Source organism: Danio rerio, chromosome 23, assembly GCF_052040795.2.
Source record: "Danio rerio strain M-AB ecotype USA chromosome 23, GRCz13ab, whole genome shotgun sequence".
NCBI classification, from domain to species: Eukaryota; Metazoa; Chordata; class Actinopteri; order Cypriniformes; family Danionidae; genus Danio; species Danio rerio.
The window spans coordinates 45,576,786-45,590,000 of NC_141043.1; the positions used below are offsets into that span (position 1 = coordinate 45,576,786).

A 13,215-nucleotide genomic window follows, 5' to 3' on the forward strand; every position below is an offset into this window, starting at 1 on the left:
CCGACAATAATACAAGTTTCTGGCAGCGCAGCATCTCGTTGTCATATTTCTTTTGCATTGTTTGCTGATTTTATTCAACAAAACTAGCATAAGCCGAGTGTTTAGTGCGAGTTGGAGCTGCTTTGCCGTATGGTGAATGCAGTAAGAGACTGTATTATCATCAATAACGTTACCTGATTAGCACAAAAGTTCAGAACATACAAAAACAGAAAAAAACTTAATATTACCTATGAAATGTTCTGCCTTTGTGCTTTGTTTTCTTTGTTTGCTCGTTACTACACCCGTAGACAGCGCTAAAGTCCAGCATCTTCACGTAATAACACTGTCTTGACTAGTGCGGTTGAATGACATTTGTCCTGGGAGCACTGTACCAATGTGGCGGCGCTATTGACGCATGCTCAGGGTCCCTATGCGATATCTAGTGTGTATATCTATGATGTATATATATCTATGTGGTCGTTGTCATTGTTGTTGGTATGTGTTCCTGATCTTGCTCTAGTATCTTGTCTCAGTTGTTAAAGTCTAGTTCGAGTTAATCTGTTTGAGTTGCTCGCTTGTTTGTTTTGTTTGTTACTTTGATTTTTGTGACTTTCGCTGCACAATTGTCATTAAAATTTGCACTTGGATTCTACAACCTGTTTTGTTCCCGTTTTCAATCCCGTACCGTGACAGTCTCTTTCCTGCTTTCAGTAATGCAAATGTAAAAATACACACATGTTAACTGTCATTTTAACATGATCAGTTGATTTTTTCATAGATTTTTTTTCTTCATCTGAACACATTTAACTCTGTCATTACTGCAATATTTACACTCCTCAATATTTATAGCATATATGACTGTATGGGCTGCTTTTTGCAGTACTTTTTGACAAAAAACAACAATATTGAATGTTGCTCTGTGTCCATGATGGAACCTGCAGGCATTTGATAGACTTGTTCCTCACGCCTCCTTTCTGTCGTCTGTTAAGGTAAGCAAGCTGTATGCATGCGAGCGATACACTTATTTCAATATGTCTAATGATAATACTATGTAGGCACATTTACACATACAGTTTTAAAACTTTTAAAACAACAGTAAAGCAAAACAAAATGCATTTCCCACATTAGAAACCATCCAAAAGCCACGTAAGGTCTATACAGATGTGTTTTTGCATATTTGTATTTGTTTATAATATAGAGCATGGGTTATAATTTAATACGCCGAGAGAGTAAATCTTTGTCATGGACCATATTTCTAAAAATAAGCTAGTGTGTTCTCAATCCTATAGTCGCTTATAGCCTAATGTTAGCTTATTAGTTCTTGCATTTGCATTTAAGATCTAAAAACTGTGTTTTCGTGTGAGGATTATCTGGCTGGATAAAACATGAGTGTAATGATTTGTGTTTGAGCACAGAGCTTATTATTTGCAATCTTCGAAAAACCTATTGGAAAACCCTACGGGGATTTTATTAAGGGAACCAATTTTATGCTGGCTGTAACGAGGAGCCTGACACGGAGGGATCCATTTGCAGTATTTAATAGACACAGTTCAAACACAATCATACAATACGCACTCACGTGTGAACCCACATCAACTGTATTTAAAATGGGTCGAAGGGCTGGCGGCTGAACGTCACAGAGAGATATAACAGGCATGGATCAGTGGCAGGCGTAGTTCAGTCTCAATAGCAGGCGTGGGTCAAAAGCAGGCGGCATGGTTCAGAGTCCAGATACAAGCAAGGTAGCGTGGGTCGTAGCGAGATTGGACTCAGGTGTGCGCGCTTATCAGTTTAAGTGGATGATGTAATGCTAAAAGTCCGGAGATGGTGGCCTCTGCTGGCCAGCGAGGGGAATGATTGGGACCGAGTCGGTGACACTAGCAGTCAATTGGCCTACAAGGTGACGCCAGTTTCTCCGCTCTATTAATATAGTAGTAGTATATTACTTCTACTACCGCTTCTAGTAGTATTACTACAATTAATAAATTACATTAAATCCAAATAACCCAATGTACTGGGTGAAATTATGTAATGCTGTGGGTTAAAGTAGTAATTCACAGTTGGGACGGTACTATAATAATCTATTTGTGTTACACAAGTCATATTCATTCATTCTTTTTGTCTTCGGCTTAGTCCCTATTTTAATCAGGGGTCGCCACAGCGGAATGAACTGCCAACTAATCCAATATGTGTTTTACGCAGTGGATGCACTTCCAGCCACAATCCAGCACTGGGAAACACCCATACACACTCATACACTACAGACAAATTACCCAATTCACCTATAGCGCATGTCTTTGGACTTGTGGTGGAAACCGGAGCACCTGGAGGAAACCCACACCAAGAAGGGGAGAACATGCAAACTCCACACAGGAATGCCAGCTGACCCAACCGAGGCTCGAACCTGCGCCCTTTTTGCTGTGAGGCGACACACTGCGCCACTATGCAGCCCCCAGCCCCCCCAAGTCATATTTTCATCAGAAAAATAAATGAAATCAGTGAATAAAATCTGAAAACACTTTAAAAAACCTTTATTGAAGCCATTTTCACCTCTTAGAAAGATCGCAGAAGTAAAAATGTTAGCTGGAGTACATAAAAACAAACATTTCAGCTCCAGAACCATTCATCCTATTGCTCCCTTTTCATTGTTTTGCCATCATTTAGTCAGTCTGTTAATAAAAGTGGTCTTTATTTCTCAGTGCTTCTCTTCACAAACATGTCAAGAGAACAAATCTGATGCAACAAAGTAGAGGAGATGTGAGCTGTGCTGGAGTAATCTCACGCTGCGCTGTTTGAAGAGGCCTAAATTAGCATGTGTTTCTTCAAAGAGATCTGTTTCTGAGGTCTGAGTGTCAACAGGGTTCGCAGATGAGGATTTTTACAGCTCTTCTTTCCTCTTGATGATCAACTTCCGAACCATCTCCGTGATCCGTGGGCGAATTTCTTTGACGGAGACTTCGGGACCCCAAGCATCAACGACTTTGCCGTCGGTATCAATGAGGTACTTCCAGAAATTCCAGGTCGGCTCTTTTCTAGACGCTTCTGAAATTAGAAGAAAGACGGATGAGTGTTTAGATGAGAGCAAACCATGTCAAATCAGTAAGGTTGTGATCTTATTGTGGGAAAAATTAAAAGCTTCCTCAAGCTGTTTGTTTATGTCATGCTACCTGAATAGTAAGTGTTCGCTTGAGCGGGAACTCCTTATATTTTGTATTTAATGTTGTTCAGACGTGGGTGGCATGGTGGCTCAGTGGTTAGCACTGCAAGAAGGTCACTAGTTTGAGTCCTGGCTGGGAAAGTTAACATTTCTATGTGGAGTTTGCATGTTCTCCCCGTGTTGGCGTGGGTTTCCCCTGGGTGCTCCGGTTTCCCCCACAGTCCAAACACATGCGCTATAGGGGAATTGGATTAACTGAATTGACTGTAGTGTATGAGTGTGTGTGTAAATGTAAGAGTGTATGAGTGTTTCCCAGTATTGAGTTGCAGCTGGAAGGGCATCTGCTGCTTAAAACACATGCTGGAATAGTTGGCGGTTCATTCCGCTGTGGTGACCACTGATAAATAAGGGACTAAGCCAAAGGAAAATGATTAAATGAATACTGTTTTGAGACATGTCTCAGTAGGACTTTGTGGTTTCAAAGTGCCGCCTGTAGAAAAACAATAGGCAAGCGAGTTCCCATTAAAACCATTATAAATGCTGTCATGGTTTCTACCATTTTCCTCATTTAGTAGGCAACCCAGGCTCATTGTGGAAACGTAGCCCCGCGGACGTTTCTGCGGACCGCGAGATAAGTCCCGGGAGGTACGTATTCGAGCGTTTTTTGTTTTCGCGGATCTGTGCTGTGCGCGCTTTTTTGCGTCTCGGGCGCCTCTCGGGAGCGCGCGCCATTCGCGCCTGCGCCGTTCTTGCGCGAAAAGCCACCGGATCGACCGACCCGGCCGCCCTCCTCTTCCTCCTCCTCCTTCCCTAAACCCAGAGCGACGGTTTGCAAAAGCCGTCCGGAAAAACAAAAAACAAAAAAAAGCAAAAGCCCTCGTCTTCGATTTCGACCGCGTTTTCGGATCCCGCCGCGTTCTCGCCCTTATTTTTTTAGATTCCATTTTTCATCTTACCTGATTTCTGGAACCGCTGTTCCCCGGACTTGATCCCGGTTGTCGTCCCCGCGGCCGGTTCCTCCTCTGGGGCCTCCGCTCCGCCGACGCAACGCTGTGAGCTAAGCGGACAAACTAGTTGCATCAGGAAAGCCCTCCACTCGGAGGCGAGCCGTCGGCCGGCAAGCGCGAAGAGGAGGCCCCTATACACACCCCACAGTGTTCGCTCGAAAAAAACTAAACACATCCGTACATACCTCCGGCCACGTACATCGCGGTCTCCAGAAACGTCCGTGGGGCTACGTTTCCAGAATGAGCTTGGGTTGTTAGTAGGGATTAGGGCTGCTCGATTATGGAAAAGATCATAATCACGATTCAAAAAATGATTATGAGGGATTATTGAATTAATGACTAAATATGATCAAAAGGTTTTTTATTGATTTCTTATATCTGATCATCTTCTAGAATATAGCTTGGCATGACTTTAAGAATCATGTTCGTATGATTTAAGCCCATTCAAATTACACAGTTATCATTCACGGTTAAACAGTGTCTAGATCAAATCTTGACGTGTCGCGGGTAACAAATATGCCAGACTACATGTTACGCCATTCTGTCATCAAGAAGATGCATAGATTTTCCAGTAATTGTCTATTTCAGTGATTTCCAAAGTGAGGGTCAGGACAAAATGGGAGGGGGGTCGCTTGGTGATTTCCAAAAATCTATGTACACTCTAAAAAATAACTCAAGAGGTCTGTTACCACTACATAGTTTAACATATTATTGTAACTTAAAAATTCTAAAATGCTGATTAGATTAAAACTTTTAAGCTGCCAAAATTATTTTATTAAGTTTTCAAAACAGGAAAATATTGACAAATACATTAATTCAAAAATGCGGCTATTTTAAAGGTAAATGTATCTGTCAGTTACTTTAAAACAATATTTAACTTGTAGCAAGAAATTGGGTTAATAACTCAATTTTTCCACACTAATGGAGTTGTTTTGTACTTTTAAGTCCACATACTGATGTTTTTTGTTATTTTTCTATACTGATAATATGGAACAGTACATGTTTTTGTTTTGTAAAACAATAAAAACCTGTGGTTTAATACAAATAAAAAAATATTAGAAAACAAAAATGTGGTTATTAAATGTATTTCTTACAAGCTTGAACAGTAAATTTGAAAACAAACAAAAAATTAAACAATTTCCGATACTTCATTTATTTGAGGTTCTAAACTTGAAAACGGGCATGTAATTAAGTACATAACACTGGATATGTTTTTAATTTTAATGAAAAAAACTAAGTCAAACAACTTATTTTTTTAAGTACTCAACTTAAAAATTTGAGGTTTTTGCTTTGTAAAAATACCTCTGATTGAAGAGGAAAAGATTTGGCCAACATATTAAAGTTTGTTGTCTGAACTTTATTTTGTTAGATGTTGTCGTAACTTGAATATATTAATGCAAACTGTTGCAATAATTAATATTTTTTTTGAATAACAATATTTTTAGAGTGTAATTAAACTATTAGAATTACCATATTTTATACATAACCTACAGAAGACAAAACTAGTGTTTAATAGTTACATAAAAAAACAACATACAAATGACAAGCCAGTTAATAAGTGAAACATTACATGGTTGTTAGACTGTTGCACTTTTTGTGTTGTCCCTGCGAGGACAGTAGGGGTCGCGAATCACTGGAATTGTTATTTTGGGGGTCGTGGGCTGAAAAGTTTGGGAACCCCTAGTCTATTTAGTGCTTCCTTCCGATGGCATTTTGCTCCATATATACAGCATAAGTATGTGCTTATTTCATGCTGCCGCTGTTTTAAAACACAAAAGCAAGGCTGGGTGGCAAGAAACCCGGAAGTATATGCTCAGCACTGTAAACATTGCAACAACGTGATGTGGACTACAACCCTCCAGCTGTTCCTGCGATTTCAAAATGCAGAAATGGTGTAAACATCACTTTAATATCATTCAGTAAGCAGATTAGGCATCAAACAACATCAGAATCTCTTTAAGGGTAATACACTTAAGTGTTCTCCGAGGTTTTAGTTCATGGCAGTAACACCATGGAGACGCTTTCCTGCTTCAGTCTATGTAACCCGGTGAGCGATAAAATACTGCAGTCCTCTGTAGCACACCCTCATGTTGTCTGAAATGGTGTTGTCCTGGTACTGAACTTTTAAAAACGTCCATTTACTGCTTACATTTAAGCGCTGCTGATCGCGTTCATAAACAGCGCTGATTTCTAAAAAGTATTCACCAGTGCTCAGCAGAAATGACTGATTGACCATGAAGGACATCAGTATACTGCTCTTCACAGATTACAAACACAGATACACAGACATTGGATCACTTTAATGCCGTGAAGATTAGCCGATTTATCAGCGGATCGCTCATCTTTGTTTGCAATCGGTAAACATCAGTGAAGTGCAGTGAACTGATGATCTTCTCGGCCAATCACAGTCATTTCTGTTAAGCACATGAACACAGTAGCAAATCAGCGCTGTTTACGAATGCCATCAACAGTGCCTTAAATGTTAATGGGAAATGGACGTTTTTTTTTTTTTTTTCGGCACCGAAATTCAGTATTGTGACGAGTCTAATATAGTGAAAGAATCAGTTCATTAACTTGACTTTGATTAATGACATCTAAAACATGTGTTTGGGAAAGAAAACATTAGCTAACTAGTGCCATTTCCCTTAACTTAGCCGAAAATGAGCTCAGATATCCCTTTTTATTTTCACTATTCATTCAGAATGGACCTTGGGTCACTCGGTAGGCAGTGAAATGATAAATGTGTGTCATTTTCTCTTTGCTGATAGCATATACAGCTAGGTACACAACATTCTTATGTGACTCAGGTGATACTGCTGGATTTCCTCCCACCGCAGCCTCGATTTTGCTGTTTAAAATGGCTGCCGTGTGAAATCTGTCTATTAAAGACATCATGCTTTTTTTAATGTTTCTAAAGGAGCTGTTGACTTGGAATTGAACCAGATTTAGGTAAAAACCCAAACAACACAAGCATAAAAATAAGACAAAACAAAACAAAATCTGGAAAATGAGTTAACATTGGAATTACACAACGTGAAAGTGCTGAACTACTGAAATGTATTTTATATAAAAGGCTTTTTTGGTGATGGCAGCTTAAAGACGCCTCTTATATGACTTCAACAGTGTCAAAATCTTGATGCTTCTGTGGTTCTCCTCTAGTAATTCTGAACTTTAATTTTGTATTTTGTATTTAAAATACAATCTCCTCCTTCAGCAGGAGAAATGCCCACAATCAGCTCTGACCCCCGCAGGGGTCGCTCTGAGCTTCGACTCCCGCAGGAGTCAATCACCGCCCCTCCCCGGCCCTTACTTGGTGATTTATATATATACATATATATTCATATATACTCTTGTATACTCATTTTCTTCTTTCCGCCGTCGAGATCCTGCGCCTGGCAATTATTTGCCCCTTCTTTTCTTCCTTACAGCGTTGAGTGCTTCCGCTACCTTTTACCCCTTCTCTGATCTCCACCCTTATCTCCTTAGCCTTTTAATCCCCCAAAAATTTCTTTTCCAGCGTCGAGTTTCTCCACTAACTGTTTTCCTTCAGCGTTGATCATTCCGCTATTTTCTTTCTTCCACTTAGACCCTCAATCCTCAGCTCTAACTCCCGCAGGAGTGACTAAAACGAGCTTCAGCTCAATCTCCTGCTGATTATTGGATTCAAGTCAGGTGATTGGCTGGGCCATTCTACAGCTTGATTTTCTTTTTCTGAAAGCATCTGAGAGTCTCCTTGGCTGTGTTTTGGATCATTGTCTTGCTGAAATGCCCACCCTGCTTTCGTTTTCATCCTCCTGCTAATGTAGATGTTGGACTGAAGCAGCTGATATTCATTTACACTGGGGAAGGGCAGAGAATTGCTGAAGAACTAATGAGAGATTTCATCTGCTGTCTGAGCTTTCACTGCCTTTCCACACCTCCCTTTCTTCATGTGTTCAATACTTTGTCTCTTTCCTTTTTCATTTCATTCCGTTACACATACTTACATTCATTTGTACACTAATTACATTTGTTTTCCTTCCATATATGGATTTATTTGGTTGTTACCAACATCTGAGGAAAATTTTAAGTCAACAGCAGCTTTAAAAATACGTTTTTTGAGAAAAATAGTGACGTGTTCAAAAGTTTTCCCCCTCTGTATATGAAAACAATAAGTACGTAGAGTCATTCTCTTTCAGAAAAAAAACAATGTCATGCACTCCAGTACAAAGACCATTGATACAGTGGTTGCCTAGCAACATAAAGTGCAGCACACTGCTCTTAAGTTAACAGAAAGGCTGTGTGGTGCTCCTTATGTTTTCAGAACTGGAAAATGTTTTTAGTGTCATCGGCTCCTTGTTCTGCAAATGTGTATGTGTGCTCTTTTCTGCAATTGCTTTACAATTTCCACTGCATTTGTCTATGGGGAAATGACTAGGATAAAAATAGGAGTAAACGATTGCCCATGCCTAAATTCGCCACAGTGCTATGACACTCTACAAAAGTAGAAATGATTGAATGTTGTGTCCCATGCCTATTTGTACATCCCAACACCGTTTACGTCAAGTTAATCATGCCGAAATCTGGACAAAGTTTTGTAATGTTCTTGAGGCTTTACAATTACACAAACAATTTCAACTTCATTCATTCATTTATTTTCTTTTCGGCTTAGTCTCTTTATTGATATGGGGTCCCCATAGAGGAATGAACTGCCAACTTAACCAGCATATGTTTTACGCAGTGGATGCCCTTCCAGCCGCAACCCATCACTGGGAAACATCCATACACTCTCATTCACACACATACACTACGGACAATTTACCCAATTCACCCACATGTCTTTGGACTTGTGGGGAAAACCGAAGCACCCGCAGGAAACCCACGCCAACACGAGAGAACACGTAAATTTCACACAGAAATGCCAACTGACTCAGCCGAGGCCACCGGGACGTCCATTTTCAACTTTTTTTCGATCATTTATTAGATAACAAACAATGGTTTATATAATTATGTGCCACATTTTTGCATGTATTTGAACACGTAGATGGAGTTTGAGCTAAAAGATGACTTTATACGTGTGTGTTCTGCTCGTCTTTGAGGCTGAAGTTTTCCTTCACGCTTATAAAAACATAAAAAGAATTGAATACACTTCAATAAATCAAGCACGTCCCATGCTCAAAAGGTCACAGTATATGATTGTACTGATTTCCATGTGAGATTGGGCGAACAAACGAATGCATGCAGACTTCTAAAAAGGGGACGGTATGACACAGTAATTATTTTATCTCTATAATTGTTTTTCCCAAACTCAAATCGAATTTCCATTTCACACACAGCCCTAAATGTGTAAATGAATGCTTCCACTCACCGACGAGGTATTTGTAAGCATTGTTTGCCCCAATACCCACAACAGCTATTTTGCTGAAGATTGGAAAGGAAACCCCGTAGACTCTGCGCACGAAGCTGTCGATCTCTTTATCGCTGCCGGGCTCCTGCTGACCGAACTGGTTACAGGGAAAAGCCAAGACGTTGAAATGGAACGGGCCGAAGTCTTTTTGCAGCTGCTGAAGGTCTTTGTAGTGCTCGTCTGTGTAACCGCATTCACTGGCCACATTCACTGCCAGAGACACCTGACAACACACATTACAGTACAATCAACAACAGATACTGTACATTCATCATATACTCAATACTGCATTGAAGATTATAGAAAGATGGACAGACAGACAGGATGGATGGATGGATGGATGGATGGATGGATAAATGTGTGGGAGGGTGGATAGGTGGAAAAATTGATAGTAAATGGATGAAAGGATGAATGGATGGATGGATGGATGAATAGATGAAAAGATAGATGTGTAAATAGGTAGATGGATGGATGGATAAATGGATGGATGGATGGATGGAGGGATGTAAAGATAAATGGGTAATGTGTGGGAGGGTGAATAGGTGGAAAATTAGATGAAAGGATGGATAGATGGATGGATAATTTGATGGATGGATGGATGGATGGATGGATGGATGGATGGATGGATGGATGGATGGATGGATGGATAGGTGAATTGAAGGATGGATGGGTGCATGGGTGAAAAGATAAGTGGATGGATGGATGGATGGATGGATAATTGGGTGGATGGATGGATGGATGGATGGATAAATGGATTGAAGGATAGATGGGTGCATAGCTGAAAAGATAGATAGGTAGATGTATGAATGGAAAGATAGATGAGTAAATGGATAGATAGATGGAAAGATAGATAGAAAAATGGTTGGGTGGGTGAATGGATGGATAGATTGATGAATGGATAAATGCATGGATAAATGAAAAAATAGATGGGTAAATTGGTGGGTGGTTGGATGGATGGATGGATGGATGGATGGATGATGGATGGAAAGATAGATGAGTAAATAGGTGGGTGGTTGGATGGATGGATGGATGAATGGATGGATAGGTAAATAGATGGATGGATGGATACATGGATTGATAGATGGGTAAATTAATGGATGGATGGATGGATGGATGGATGGATGGATGGATGGATGGATGGAAAGATAAATTAGTAAAGAGATGGAGGGAGGGGTGGGTGGAACGATAAATGGGTGGGTGGATGGATGAAAAGATAGATGGGTAAATATGTGGGTGGTTGGATGGATGGATGGATGGATGGATGGATGGATGGATGGATGGATGGATGGATGGATGGATGGATGGATGGATGGATGGGTAAATGGATTGATTGATTGAATTGTAATCAATCATTTTATCGACTGATAACTGATGTTTTTATGAACTGATCAAAAAAATCCATGAAATAAAATGTTCTTCCTGTCAAGTTTTAAAATTCAAAATGTGAATTTATTTGAAACCATTTTCACTCAGAACCTGCCATTAAATGAAGAAAACATTTCTGAAGACCAATTAGCACACTAAGCTTATTTCTTTGTCTTTTTTAAGTCCAGAGTTGTCAATGAATTATACTGAGCTTTTTAAAGCAGTGTGGCTTTTTAAGGTCTAAAAGCCGACTGAACCCATTAGAGGCGCAGTGAGGGAGTCAGTGGAGGAGCGGCAGATTAGTTAAGAGCTGCTCTCAGGTCAGTAATGGAGCTCAATCTGCCCCTGGTTTCCACGCTCCACTTCTCTCATTGATAATCCAATCCACACATGACTTGCTGTATATTGGATCGTTTGTTTAAATGCAAATTGCTGTATTGACCATCAACCCTTGATCTATAATATCAGCCCTTCGCATACAGAATTTCCATTAAGCCCACTGTTAATAAAAGCTCTTCATGTTTGTGTTGGTTATTTAGTGTTAAAACTGACCCGTGGGTCACAACTACTAAAGCAACGAGGATGAATAATTGTATGTAAAGAGCTGTTTAATCCTAATGTATGCATTTTTAACAGCACAGTAGTAGTGGGTATAGGAGTGCAAGTACACATTAAAATAAGGGAAGTGGTAATCTTGATTGATTGATTGATTGATTGATTGATTGATTGATTGATTGATTGATTGATTGATTGATTGATTGATTGATTGATGAAATCTTTTTTTGTTTTTTTTTTGTTTTAACAAAAATATTAATTGTTTAATTACACTCACCGGCCACTTTATTAGGCACACGTTACTAGTACCTTACTTGCCTTCAGAACTGGCTTAATCCTTCATGGCATAGATTCAACAAGGCATTGGAGGTTATTCTCCATATTGACGTGATGGCATCACGCTGTTGCTGCAGATTTGTCGGCTGCACATCCACATGATGTGAATCTCCCGTTCCACCACATCCCAAAGCTGCTCTATTGGATTGAGATCTGGTGACTGTGGAGGCCATTTGAGTACAGTGAACTCATTGTCATGTTCAAGAAGCCAGTCTGAGATGGTTCGTGCTTTATGACATGGCACATTATTCTGCTGGAAGTAGCCAACAGAAGATGGGTACAGTATGGTCATTAAGGGATGGACATGGTCAGCCTGTGTGAATTGTAGCCTCAGTTTCCTGTTCTTAGCTGACAGGAGTGGCACCCGTTTTGGTCTTCTGCTGCTGTAGCCCATCTGCCTCAAGGTTGGACGTTTTGTGTGTTCGGAGATGCTTATCTGCAGACCTCAGCTGTAACGAGTGGTTATTTGAGTTACTGTCTTTCTATCAACTTGAACCAGTCTGGCCATTCTCCTCTGACATCAACAAGGCATTTGCGCCCACAAAACTGCCACTCACTGAATATTTTCTCTTTTTTTCGGACCATTCTCTGTAAACCCTAGAGATGGTTGAGCGTGAAAATCTCAGTAGATCAGCAGTTTCTGGAATACTCAGCCCAGCCCTTCTGGCATCAACAACCATGCCACGTTCAAAGTCACGTAAATCTCCTTTCTTCCCCATTCTGATGCTCGGTTTGAACTGCAGCAGATCTTCTTGACCATGTCTACATGCCTAAATGCATTGAGTTGCTGCCGTGTGATTGGCTGATTAGAAATTAGTGTTAACGAGCAGTTGGACAGGTGTACCTAATAAAGTGGCCGGTGAGTGTATTTATAGTGAAAACTGAAGTGTTGTTTTACATTTATTTCTGAACTGCTGTACCTGCAGACTCCACCAAAAACCATAAAGCACTGTTTAATTCATTTTCATCTTTGTTCTATTGGTTTTTGTTTTTGTGCTCAAGTTTGTTTGTTTAATTTTGTACATTACCTACAAAATCATCCCCATCAATGCTCAGAAATTCTATCCAAATAGAGTAACTCAAGTCATCTTGTGAAATGAGATCGCAATATCGGAGAAAAACTAAATATTGCAATGTCAGCTTTCTTCCAATACGGATAGATAGATAGATAGATAGATAGATAGATAGATAGATAGATAGATAGATAGATAGATAGATAGATAGATAGATAGATAGATAGATAGATAGATAGAACACTAAATAATGTTTGATGGATGGATGGAGAGACGGATGGATGGATGGATGGATGGATGGATGGAGGGAAGGATGGATGCATGGATGGAGAGATAGATGGATGGATGGATGGAGAGATGGAGGGAGGGAGGGATGGATGCATGGATGGAGAGACGGATGGATGGGTGTATGGAGAG

General features: G+C 40.1%; 1 protein-coding gene across 1 annotated transcript in view; it reads right to left on the reverse strand.

Annotated features, from left to right (window-relative positions):
• Positions 1-2,487: 2,487 nt before the first annotated feature.
• The window catches only part of gpx7 (glutathione peroxidase 7), a 12,486-nt gene continuing 1,758 nt past the window's right edge, over positions 2,488-13,215 (reverse strand). The window contains 2 exon segments of the mRNA NM_001020501.1: positions 2,488-3,021; positions 9,491-9,752. Coding sequence (NP_001018337.1) covers positions 2,858-3,021; positions 9,491-9,752 — 426 coding nt within the window. The 3' untranslated portion in view covers positions 2,488-2,857.